The 12,869-nt window shown below is 45.9% G+C and overlaps 1 protein-coding gene across 1 annotated transcript in view; it reads left to right on the plus strand.

Moving 5' to 3' along the window:
• RIMOC1 (RAB7A interacting MON1-CCZ1 complex subunit 1) overlaps positions 1 to 12,663 on the plus strand; it is a 515,078-nt gene extending 502,415 nt beyond the window's left edge. Inside the window, exon 6 of the mRNA XM_086960587.1 lies at positions 9,502 to 12,663. Within this exon, the coding sequence (XP_086816713.1) occupies positions 9,502 to 9,791 (290 nt within the window). The 3' untranslated portion in view covers positions 9,792 to 12,663. The remainder of the gene's footprint in view (positions 1 to 9,501) is intronic.
• The last annotated feature ends 206 nt before the right edge of the window (positions 12,664 to 12,869 follow it).

The raw sequence follows: 12,869 nt of genomic DNA on the forward strand, positions 1-12,869 counted from the left end.
AACTTGTTCCTCAGTTCTACAAAGTGTACATTCATGTTCTGAACCACGTGACGCTGAGCAGCCATGTGGCTCGACCCCGGGCTGTTGCCGCACGCCCAATGCCCCTGAAATCACACTATGTCGAAGACCAAAACATCCTTACACAGTGCAGCAGCATGCACAAACTTGCACGCATACACTCCTTGCCACGCACCCGCAAAAGGTCCATGCACCGCACCCCTCGATTTGCCTAACCCATGAACTGCAACATTACATAGCCCCTACTAAACATCAAGACCAGCGAAACTCTGTATCTAACGCACGTGGTCCTCCAGCCAGGAAATCAGCCATGAGATACAGGATTAATCCGTAATCAACCCCCTTCGTCAATTTTCTGTGAAAACAGTTTGTTTCCTGCCCGATTAATTAGAGGAGGAGACACAGGCGTAACGAAACGTGAGGGGGCCTCCCTGCACGGTACTTAGGGGGCCCCCCTCCGGGCTCAATCAGGAGCTCTTCCGGCCAGAGTTCAGTGCCGAGGGGGCCCCTTAGAGCTAGGGGGCCTGTGTTACGCCCCTGGGAGGAGAGGGGCAATTGACTGACACGGTCCCTCCTTTCCCTCAAGTTTCAATTATGCGCACAGGGCAGCCGTAGGAAACAGAGGCGAGAGGGGTCACCTGATCCAGTCCCCTATTATCACCAAAACAATCACAAAGCCTCCTCCACGACTGCCCCGTGACACAACCAAAGGCCCCCCTTTCTTTACCTCCGTGTACCGTCATGCGCCTAGAACCCAGCCCCACCCTAAAAAATATTTCGGACAAGGACATTACGAATTGCCTCTCTCTCGGCCCCCTTCACCTGGGTGGCAACTTAACGCAGCCCTGCAGGACGAACCCAGTAGTGCCAACAGCTACATGACGCAATACACCCATTTTTTGGCGGGAGCGGAATACTTACACTCCGTCCCCGCTGTCTGCATGTCGATAAGGCTACTCCGCTGAGCCTCTAGCTGCAATCCTTCTCAGTTTGTGCTGCAAGGACAGCTGCTCCTTCTCCTGCAAACGGCCACTGGAAGTGCCCCTGCTTCTCCGGTCTCCGCAAGACCCCGCTAATGAGAGTCCTCCACTGATCCGGCGCTTGGCCCCCCAAGACCGCCCCTGTAACGATGCTGCTTCTCGTGGCCACAGTGCAGGGTGTTGCAAAGCCTCAATGCGAGGCCGCCTGACTCTCCGGAAGCCGCCTCCACGAAGCAAATCGATCCACGTACCTGGCTCTGGGACCTGAGAAGACAAAACAGAAATTAAAGTACCGCCTCCTAGCGAGGCTGGCGGATAAGGGTTCCTTCCCTGAAAGAGAAAAAGAATTACAGCCTCCTAGAGGCTGGAGGGGCAGGCCATGGAGTGCGGAGTCAAAGAGGCAGACTCCCGTGCTCCCCGGCCTTTTAACCCCTCATCCGCCAGGCCAGATCTAACCGGCCTGGCTTTTGTTCCATAGTGATCCGGAAGTGATTAGATCACTTCCGGGTCACTAGGGGAACCGGGGTCCAATCCATGTTGAGGCGCGCCCACCGCGTCATGGTGACGCGATGGGGCTGCGCCCCACCATCGAGAGAGGGGAACGGGTGGGGGGCGGTGCGCCCCGCTATACTTGCGGCGGGCCGATGTCGGCTCGCCTTTCTGCACGTCATGGCGCGCCCGCTTCACTTTACAATGACAGTGTTACGCAGTTCTCAGCAAACACATCTCTTCTAAATTGATAGGAAGCAGGGCCTCAGGAGGGCATTGGTGACTGCCCCGATAATTGGTCATACCTTGAACGGTCTCCTATCACACGCGGTATGGCTACACGGCCACTGACAGGCAGGGACTTCGCCATGGATGGAATTTAACTTACTTACACCGCCTGGGTAAACAGAGGCCTGATGCCCTGCACATCAATGAAGATCACCTCAGTATTTAGTGAATGGAACAGATTGGAGCATCCGGGCTGGTCACTGCTGAATCTTCCAGCAGCCTTTGTCACTGCGATTGCGCCAGTTGAATAAACGAAATAAAAGGATGCGAGCAACAGTAACTGAAAGCACAGATGCTTTTGTAAATGCTTTTCTTCATTTAGCTGCCAGCATTTAAGAGATTGGTGACCGTTTTTGCTCCCCACCCGTGGCGTGTTTGTGTGGCCACATACCCCACAAGTCTGGAAAAGGAGCGTTTTGTGTGACTGTTGTGTTTTACTTGAAGCGAAAATGAAGCCCACGCATGCCAGCGCCTTGTGAGTTCAAGCTGCTCGTCGAAGAATTACAGCATGCGTTTTGCAGGTGTGCCAGCATATGTAGCATGCCATTCTGGCAATACCTTACGAGGGTTCACACGGCGGTTACAGGTCGGAAACCCGCATCAACAAACCCGTTTACGCCTGCAGCAGGTGATAAAATACATCTATGTTCGATATTTCAAAAAAGCAAACTATCCTGCTGGAAGTTTGCAGCCGCTGCTAGTTTAAGGTGCGGCAACTGATGTTTATGTAAGGATGTCTTACTTTTTGGGTTGTTGCCTTGTACTGATTCGGCTTGGCATTCATACACCATTGCTTTTGTGTAGAAAGCTTTACACAAAAAGCATGAAGAATACTATCACACGCCTTTGTTTATTCAAATCGCGCCTGCATGGACTTCCGGCTTCATATTTGCAGCATCCATACGAAGTGTTTGTGTGTGTGTGTGCCGTGATCTTCTATCCAAGAGGGGCTGGCATTGTTCCATGTTGGTCTAAAAAAAAAAAACAACACTGTGGGCTGATGCACCGCGCGTTTTTTGCCGCCCACTCCGCCAAATCCAAATAATTAGCAGCTGGTTGTATTTGCAGCGCCTTCTCATTGCTTGCAGTAAGAAACCAAACTAGTCAATTACCTTTATGGTGTTTTCGTGAGAAAGGCAATCTGCACATTGCCATTTTACTTGCCAGAAAACTAAAATATGAAATTAAGGGCCAGATGTAGGTAATCCCAGTTTACAGACTCTTACCGACTCTATTTCAGATTCGGAAAACGTGATGTAGGTAAAAAATCGGTAAAAATTACTGATTCGGTAACATTCGGATTTTCTCATTGGTATTTACCGAATCAGTAAATACCGATTCGGAAAAAAATGATTCAGTAATACCCATTCAACCCTATGGTCCACCAGGCCCATAGGAATGAATGGGAATTACCGAATCGGTATTTACCGATTCGGTATCACCCACCACACCCCACAACAAAGCAATAGAGGAACCAACCAATCAGATGCAATCACCCCTCCCAAGTACCTGGAAGTGGCCACACCGATGCAGGTGCAGAGCAACTGAACTGTTTGAAGAGCTGGAGGAAACACAGAGGAGCAGGCTGCCCTGAGCATAGCTGAGCTGCAGAATGGAGTCCCAGGATGGCCAGAAGGATGCAGCTGAGCGCAAGAGGAAAAGAAATTCAGCCCAGCAGAACTGCAGGTGCTGGTTGAGGAGGTCGTCAAACACCACACCCTGCTCTTTGGCAAGCAGTCTCTGCATGTTGCAGAGTCATTCAAAAGGAACACCTGGCTGGAGATCCAGTCCAAGGTTAATGGGACATAGATGACCTGAAAATGGTTGATCTGCGGATCATTACCAAAAAAAACCTTGCAGCACAAAGGAAAGAAGCCGGAGCCCCATGTGGAGGGAGGAACAGAGCACCAAGACTGACAGACCTAGAGCAGCTGGTGGAATCCACCATGGAGCCAGATAGTATCCATGGGATCGGGGATGCTGACAGCTCAGCCAGAGCTGCAAAAAACAAGGCAAGATGCATGGACATGAATCCCCACCCTTTACCCTGACCCCCTTCACCAATGTGGATGTCTGTATCACACTCCAGAACTGGTTTTAGTTATTTCCAGCAATGCATCATGGGAGACGTAGTCATAGGAACATACATCAATGCAGTCAACATAGAAATCAGCAAGGTATTCCACACACTACATTCATATCTGATCTGTCCACAGGAGAGTCAGCGTGCAGTACAGCGCAGGAAAGGGAGGAGAGGGCACCGGCAACGGTGAGGAGTGAGAAAACACCCAAAAGAGAAGGTCAAAGCACAGTTCTTCAAAACACACCCACAGCGCAGGCTGCCACTACACCGGAGCGACCCACCACACCACAGTCTCTGTCACCTCTGTTGTTTGGGTCACAACAGTTGGAACCACCAGCACTTTCTCCCACACCAACCTCAGAGTGATCTGTGCTGGGAAGGCCAAGGAGGCATGATGTGCCCCCTCTCCGGATTCTGGAGATGTCAGATGAGGAAGATGTGAGGGGTCTCACACCAACAAATCCACCTCTGGCTGACAACGCTGGGCAGCAGTCTTTATCTGGAGCTGTGCGGGTTGGTGTCCGAGGCCGAAGGGTATGGGAGAGAGGCAAAGGCCAGGATGGAGGTCGTCTTGAGGCCACCATGGTTAAAGTCCAGTGCCTGCAGGCAAAGGGCATTTTAGCAGTTCATAGACAGGTGCGCACTTCAAATAGCAGGATGTCCAACATAGACCGTGGGATTGGCTCCATGACAAAGTGCATGCAGTCCATGGCAAAGGGAATGAGGGACATGACACAGTGCATGAGTGCTCTCTGCAAAAAATTAGATAGTGACCACTCCGAGAGGCGCAGGGATCGTCAGTGCATGCGGCAAGAGACCAAAGCCATGAACCGGCTTGCTACAGCAACCTCCCTGCTATGCCGGCGCTCTGTCGCCATGCAGGATGACATTGTGCACAGCTGCAAGGATTTGTCGAGGGGGATGGGGAGAGTCACCCCTGCCATGGTGCTTTTGCTCACACACCAGTCAGCCACTGCTGGAGACACAGGTGTCGGGGACACAGAAGACTCCACCATCAGGAGTGGCTCTAGCACTCCTGTTCCTGACAGTTGAAGGAGCAGCAGGAGCCAATCTGCTGACCCAGGCACCACTGCAACCGTTGACACCCAGCCTCCCCACAGGACAGGTCACGGTGAGGTAAACTGTGACCACCCAGTGTGGAACAGACATTGTAGTATTATGGTGTGGTATCAGTAAAGTGCCGTAGTGACTATTAAACTACGTACTTCAAATACTAAGCCTGTCTGTGTCTCCTTACTTACTTAGAAATAGCTGCGTGTGATCTCTGCCTGTGTCAGTCTCCCATCTGTTGCTGGTGCTGCTCCTATTGCATAGGGCTCTGCCTTTTCTGTTCTGTTCCATCATCAATGTCCTCATGATGTGTGATCTCCGCCTCTGTGCCTTCCTTGGTGGCAAGATTGTGCAGCATGGCACAGGTCGCTATTATTTTGCAAAAACCACAGTTGATGGACAGAATGCAGAACAATGTCATACATTCATCCCAGTACAGAGATCTGGGCCTAAATCCATCTTTTTATCGCACTCCACACCACCCCAGTTCAGACATGGCCATATGCAAATCAGTCTGACCCTGTGCCTCATGGGAACAGTCCAGCCCGAACTGCCAAGCCCTGCCTTCCCTGGACCGGAAACAAGCTTCCGAAGACCGCTTTATGGCATTTCAGCCGTCTTCAACCCGGCTTGCTTAAATCCAGTGGTGTGGAGAGCATGGGACTCACGTCTGAGCATACCCATCCCACTCGGGGTGACAAATGCAAAAACCTCAGTTGATGGACAGACTGCAGAACAATGTCATACATTCACCCCAGTACAGAGATCTGGACCTAAATCCATCTTTTTTTGCACTCCACACCACCCCAGTTCAGACCTGGCCATATGCAAATCAGTCTGACCCTGTGCCTCATGGGAACAGTCCAGCCGAACTGCCAAGCCATGCCTTCCCTGGACCGGAAACAAGCTTCCGAGGACCGGTTTCTGGCATTTCAGCCATCTTCAGCCCAGCTTGCTAAAATCCAGTGGTGTGGAGAGCATGGGACTCACGTCTGAGCTTACCCATCCCACTCGGGGTGACAAATGCAAAAATCACAGTTGAGGGACAGAATGCAGAACATTCGCCCCAGTACAGAGATCTGGGCCTAAATCCATCGTTTTATTTGCACTCCACACCACCCCAGTTCAGACATGGCCATATGCAAATCAGTCTGACCCTGTGCCTCATGGGAACACTCGTGAGTCCCCTCTCCTCGGAAGCTTGTTTCCGGTCCAGGGAAGGCATGGCTTGGCAGTTCGGGCTGGACTGTTTACATGAGGCACAGGGTCAGACTGATCCTCTGTCTGTAGTCTTGCTCCTCCCTTCTCCATACCCTCTCTCCTGCTGCCTGTAGCCGTAGCCGCCTTGCTATGACGTAGAATGCCACCATTCTGGTAGCACTGTTGCATTTTGGGTCCTTATTTTATAGCCTGCACCTGGTTACCACCTGCTTTTAATCCATGGTATTTACCGACTCCTAAATACCAAATTTCATGAAATTCTGTATTTTTTAGGTTTCCTACATCTCTATAGTAATTCTTTACCATTTCTTATTTACCGATTCGGTGATTAAGAATTCGGTAAATAAGGATTCGGAACATTCCGAATCGGTAAATACCGATTTGTATTTACCGATTCGGTAGTATTTTGACTCCTACATCTCATTTTCCACATACCGGTCGGTAACGGCCGAAATTACCGAATTTCGGCTGTTACCGACAGATATTTGGCTACCTACATCTGGCCCTTGAATACGTTCATCCATCAGAGAATACTCAGCTTGAAAGAAAACATATTTTAGCGATCATTTCTTTTCCTCACGTTTTCTGCGAATGATTCACATTCGCACCTGTTGTTAACGTAGACAACATCCTCCTACCAGAAACCCCTAAACAGATGCCAATGATTGTTGTTGAAGGAAGCCGTAGAGATGCAATCCCTACATCGTCACGTGACCACTCCCTGTCCAGAGGCTGCAAGAAGTAATGCTTTATTCATCATTACTGGTTTACTTAAGTGCAAGTCTTGCCCCTGAGAGCAGCACAGAAACATACCAAGCACAAATGCAAAGGACGACAAGATCGCTAAAGCAACTGCACTACAGATTTCTGTATCCCCTTCCTCTTATGCTACTGCAAGTATAAAATAATATCAGCTAACACAAATACATTTTTACCGCAGTATGTTAGTAACACAAAGAGAAACCAATTTTTTTAGTTACTTCCTGTCTACATAATAGTGATGAAATTAAAGAAATGTTGAAATTGCGTCCAAACCTCAGAAAGTATATTATAATCAGGAAGGCCTGGAGTCAATAGAGGAGTTGGTAGCTGCATGGCCTATGCTCTATTGGAGAAGGTTCTGGTCGGTTCTGGTCGGTTCTTGAGCTGGCCCCCTATAGAGCAGAATTTCTGGAGGTTTGAGGTCTTCTAAAAAGCAAAAATATCCTGTGGTTGCTTCATATTAAGGTTCTTAGTGCCAGGATAGGTTTGCCTGAGCTTTGGGAGACTCCGGAGCTGAGCTGACCAAGGATATCCAGATCGGAACTCCATAATCTGCTGTAGCAGCAGAATCATTTAGCCCTACAGAGAATCAGCTACCCTAGGCAGGCTGTCCATAGAGTTCCTCTCAGTAAAATAGTAAAATCGGAATCATGACTAGAGGAATTCCTAGATGTAATCCAACCACCTCTTGCGAGGAAGTTATACACTCAACTAAGGCATGGCAGTCTACCAATCAGGGCATTTACTTCTAAATAGGCAAAATCGGAGAATGGAGCCTGTCCGGCATGTAATTATATACGAGAAGATGTCCCTCATGTTCTGTTCTTCTGTCCAGCGTATGTAACAATAAGGAAATTCTGGCTGATCCCATTATGTTGGAACCTGGGGTTTAGACCTTGTACGCAGGCCTGCAGGGTTTTAATGTATGATACTTCTCCCCCCATAGTATTTGCTGTATCTCGTTTTCTACTTGATATGTGGCACAGAAGGAAAAGCTTTGTATATTGCCTGTGATCAATTATGAATTTTATATTACTTGGTCCTTGATAACTGTTGAGTTTAATTAATTTTTTATCTCTAATATTGATTCGCTTACTATTTATTGTTTTAAAATGAACTGTGCATTTTATGTATTTTATCTGCACTTTTATGGTCTTTTCGACTGAAATAAAGTTATCATTGATTGATTGATAATCAGGAAAAGTCTGGCATTAACCCAATCAGGCTACAGACTGCTACATCAAAGGCTCTAGGGCTATTTCCATGCTGGTCTCGGACCCTTTCCTTGGATAAAGGTAACAGTGTTTCTAAAGCTGTGTTGCACAATGAGACTGCTTCTCCCTCCCAGTCGCCTTGCAAACAAATGCTGCTCACTTGCAGGGACTTCTGACAACATTATTGCAACATTCCCCCCCTCATGGTGTCCTCCGTGACCTAGTCATTAACATATTAGGTGTCCCAAACCTCCAGAGGAATAGCACAATGAGTGAGGGGATAGGATGAGGGGTGGTTGGAGTGTTACACCCCCCAAATGTATTATTTGATAGTTGGGTACAGTAGCTTTCAGTTCGGTATGGTAAGGTGTCTGTCAGTTTTCACCTGGGACTGTTAAATACTGAGACAAAAACGGACACAGACACTCTCTCATCTCTGTTTTGAAGGTGATAAAACCTGTTTCGTTTACAAAATACTGTGTTTTAAGTATCCCCTCACTGTCCACACTCCTTTTCCCTTCTCTGACCCTGAAGCCCCCCCATGCTCTGCTTCTCATGATGTGCCAGCTTAATTGTTGGTAAATCTGAAGCTCACACCCTCCAGTCTAATTGAACAAGCTACGCCATGCTTGCCTCCACAACAGCTCATCACACGAAAATTCAATTTTCCAGATAATATCTGGAAGTCATATCTTTATGCTCATGACTACTGTAAAGCATCACCTTTCCCTCTCACTATAACTAGTAATAAACAAGCATTTGCAATGCAACAGGTCGCGCATTACATAAGGTTTGAGCTATTGGTGTTGCATTATTATTTGCAACGCCAATAGCTCAAACTTTCAGTAATGCGAGACCTATTGCGATTAGAGTTGTGTTTCTCTGTTTTAAAGATGAGCCTGCACATGTTCGGAGATATTCAGTGTTTATGAACCCAATGAAGATATCCTTGATAGAGAACCAGTGTTACAGGTAAGTAATGTTATCATCTGCCTCTGAAAACTGTTTTGTATTTTCTGGTACTACTAGTAGAACAGTGCATCTTATGGTACGTTCATGTGTGTGCCCTGATTATTATCATAAGCCTTGTAATAAAACCTCCTTTAAAACAACAGTAGTATTCTGTGATACGCTTCTTGACACTGGGAGATATTCATCAGAAGGTGCCATTATGGGACAAGCTCCCTGTAGATCCATTGCTACCAGTATACAGCTCCTTTGTTCATGTAAATAATTATTAGTGGAGCAAAAAAAACTTGTCCTTTTTAGTGACTTACACTTTAACCGTATCAAAATAATGACTGTATGTTTGAATTTAGTTTGCCAAATGTTACAACAAAATATCTAATGTTAATTGTATGCAATTGTTTTGAAGGTGTTTTTAGTGATACACATTTACTAGCCATGATGTATGCTGGAGAAATGTGCTACTGGATTTTGAAGCATTGTGAAGGAGAAGAAAAGACAGAATGCAATCGCATCGACGCAGAAACTAGCTGTGATAAGGGTGACAGTTTTCAAAAAAATACATTGGATTTCCGGGATGTAGGAGAAAAGATGCTGTTCAAATATGTTTCTATTTGTGAGGGGCCACTAAAAGGACTAGGCTGGAGCACAGCAAATGCAATGCAGATACTGGACTTTTTGAAAAAATTTGGAAACTAAGTTTTGGTTATTTGTTTACGTAAAATAACTGAGAATAAACATTTTTAAGTTTCGCAGCTTCCATCCTTTTGCTGTTCAATGTTTGATTGATTAGTTAATTTTATGTTTCCTATGATATTTAGTGTTTTTTCAGAATGTTAATTTATTTCTCTGTAGTCTGTAATTCTAGCTAGCCTCTCAAGCCAACAACTGACTTTGTCTAACCATTTTGCATATTTGTAGGCATTTAACTGTCATTTTAATTTCCATATCCACTTGATTTGCTTTCATGTGAAAAAGGAAACTGAATGAAAATGTAATTCTCTCTGCAACAAGTATTTACTTCTCTACCACAGTTGCAAGGAAAATTGCACTATTCGCATTGAGTGTGGTGCTTCCAAGGCATATCAACCTGAATTTTATAATAGATCTTAGATCAGATTCAGACTGTTGGCCCGATGCAGTCCTCCTGTAGCAATAGAATTGCTTCTGTTTTAATTTCTCTCAATACTGGGATCTCCATTGATAATCATAATCAATCAGTAGTCCAACCCAGATACGAAATCCTGGAGGACTTTTTCCAAGAAAATACACCTTTCTCATTTACCTTCCTCAGTAAGACTAAAAACATCTTCTTTGAAGATTAATAATTTAGCATCATATAGAAATGCTCCGTTGGCCAATTCCATTTATTTACTTTAAAAAGTAAACTCTCAGTAAAGAATGAACATTAGTCAGCAGAGCACTAAGAGAGTAACAAAAAATTCTCTTTCACTAATTCTTTTGATAGCCAGTTTTGTTGCGTTTTGCATAAGTGAAACATACAAAATGCAATTTGTGTTGCCAGCCTCTGAATCCACTTTCATTCGTACATTTATAATGCCAAATTAGTGCACAGCAGTACCTCAGTCGGTTATCAGCATGAGTCCCTGTCCATATTACTCCCACCATTTGCCCAATATTTTCGCATGTTTTTTACAGGCAGACCCTGGCTGTATAGATCGGGTGTAGGTAATGGAGTTGGACCAGTCCTAGGCAGGAGGACCTCACCAGCCTTGTGGAGCCATGCAAGCCTTCCTCCATTCCAAGTCCTCCAGTGTTCTCTAACACCCTTCCCAATTCTTCCTGAGCGGGCCCAGTTGCTCAGGTACATTGAGGACTGGTGTATTTGGTATACTCTACCTTTACCAGATTTTTCCTTGAGTAGTTTAGCCTCCAGAGGGTTGTGTTTAGGGAGGTTTACCAGATCAGGTTTGCAATCCACCAGTTTGTTTAATAATTGAAGATATTGGTGGAACCGAGTTTTGGAGAGCTTAAATTGGATCTGCCTGTCTTGGAAGGAGTGCATGTGGTTGCCCTGCCAGATTCCCCCCATTGTAGAAATCCCAATCATGTCCCATTTGGTGACCCCTTCCAACTGAACGGTGTGTTGTAAGTAGTGACCTTCCCAGAGGGAAGTTTGTTTGGTCAATTTCCCTCCAAACCCAGGGCCTGCTGTGTCTTCCTTCATGCTTTCACAAATGTTTTTAACGGAAATGAAGGGGTAAACTAAAGCAGTGTAGCCAGATAGACAGCTGCCATGTATAGAGGAAAAATGGTTTTAAGGGTTTCCAGCGCTCCAGTATCCTATCATCTTCTGTCAGGGGCAGTTGTTCCACTTTGTTTCCAGGCTCCTGTTAACATGACTCTAGAGTACTGAGCTGGGTTGTTTTGGGCTTATTTCACTTTTGATTCTTCACAAACATCTCTAAAACAACATTTGCTCAAAATCTTTTAACATTTTGAGTATTTTCCTGAGGCGTTTCTTCTTCCTAAAAATGCCACCTTTTTGTGAAGTGGCCAGCTCAGCTTCTTAACAGTAAAAAAGGCAAAAACTGATCTCCATGACTTGTCTGCAAACTCCTATATTACTGATCAATGCAGAACTTTCTGCAGCTGCACCCCGAAGAACAAGGATAATTTTTTTCATGGGCATAAAGAACAGTGAAGACACCAGGACCCCACTCTCAGGACTAACTGGATCAAAGGAGCAAGGATAGAGTGTTCCCTCTACCAGGACCTCTATTGCCGACTCTGAGGGCTCCTCCAGAGGAAGGTCCAAGAAGAGACACCACAAGGAAAAATTGTGCGATCTCTCGTCAACTTGGAGGATTTCGACATCAGTGCTAAGTACTGCACCTGCATATTTGCGGTCAAGGAGGCATTCGACGTCCAAAAGCCGAAGACTTTCAACATTGAGGGAGTCTGGCATCGAAGCAATCTTCAGTATAAGGAATCTTCTTTTTCTATACAGAAATCTGTGGAGTGACTCAGAAAGATGAAAGTGTGTAGGTTACTTTCGACTTCAGACTCTGAATATTCAAGAGCCTATTCTCCATTCCTGCCACAATGATTGAAAATACATGAGTCAACATCTCAGATGCATCAGACATCTCTCTGCTGCCACCTCCTAGGTCTCCTCCGCCAGTGCCCATGGGGAATCAGCCCTTACTACTCACGGTACCTGTCATTCACTATTCCTCCAAGGAGATCCAGAACTCCTCCAGCTTGTCCTAGAACTCACCACAGGTTAAGAACAAGACCAGGTTCTTGTCGTTCTCGGCATTTAAGGCACTCAAGGCATACTTTCGACTTCAGACGTTCTTCAAGATGCAGACGTCTTTTGGGTTCACATTCATCTTCCTTGTTGTCTTCGTCTACATCTTGGACTGGAAGATATAGACCATCTTTGACATATTCACCTCTTGCAAAAATTTTCCTATTAATGACCATAAAACTTTCTAGGATGTTCTCATTAGTAACTATCTATTCCTTAACAGCTGCCACAGCATCAACTTCGGTGATCTTTGAAATCCACCACCAGAAGACATATTAAAATCCTCCAAGCAGCTCATAGCCGGCAATGTTTTTATTTTTTATTTTACAACTAACATTGTGAAAGCAGAACCCCCAAAACATCAAAAACAATACAGGCCACTTGAGCAGGATCCACTATTCATCTGTGTGGATTCCTCCCCAGACTCCGTAGTCATCATATCAGTGGAGAAATACCCTGCTACTGCTACTTCATTCATTGACCCTCAGGAAAAGGAGAGGAAG

This window comes from Lissotriton vulgaris, chromosome 3_1 (genome assembly GCF_964263255.1).
Source record: "Lissotriton vulgaris chromosome 3_1, aLisVul1.2, whole genome shotgun sequence".
Classification (NCBI taxonomy): Eukaryota; Metazoa; Chordata; class Amphibia; order Caudata; family Salamandridae; genus Lissotriton; species Lissotriton vulgaris.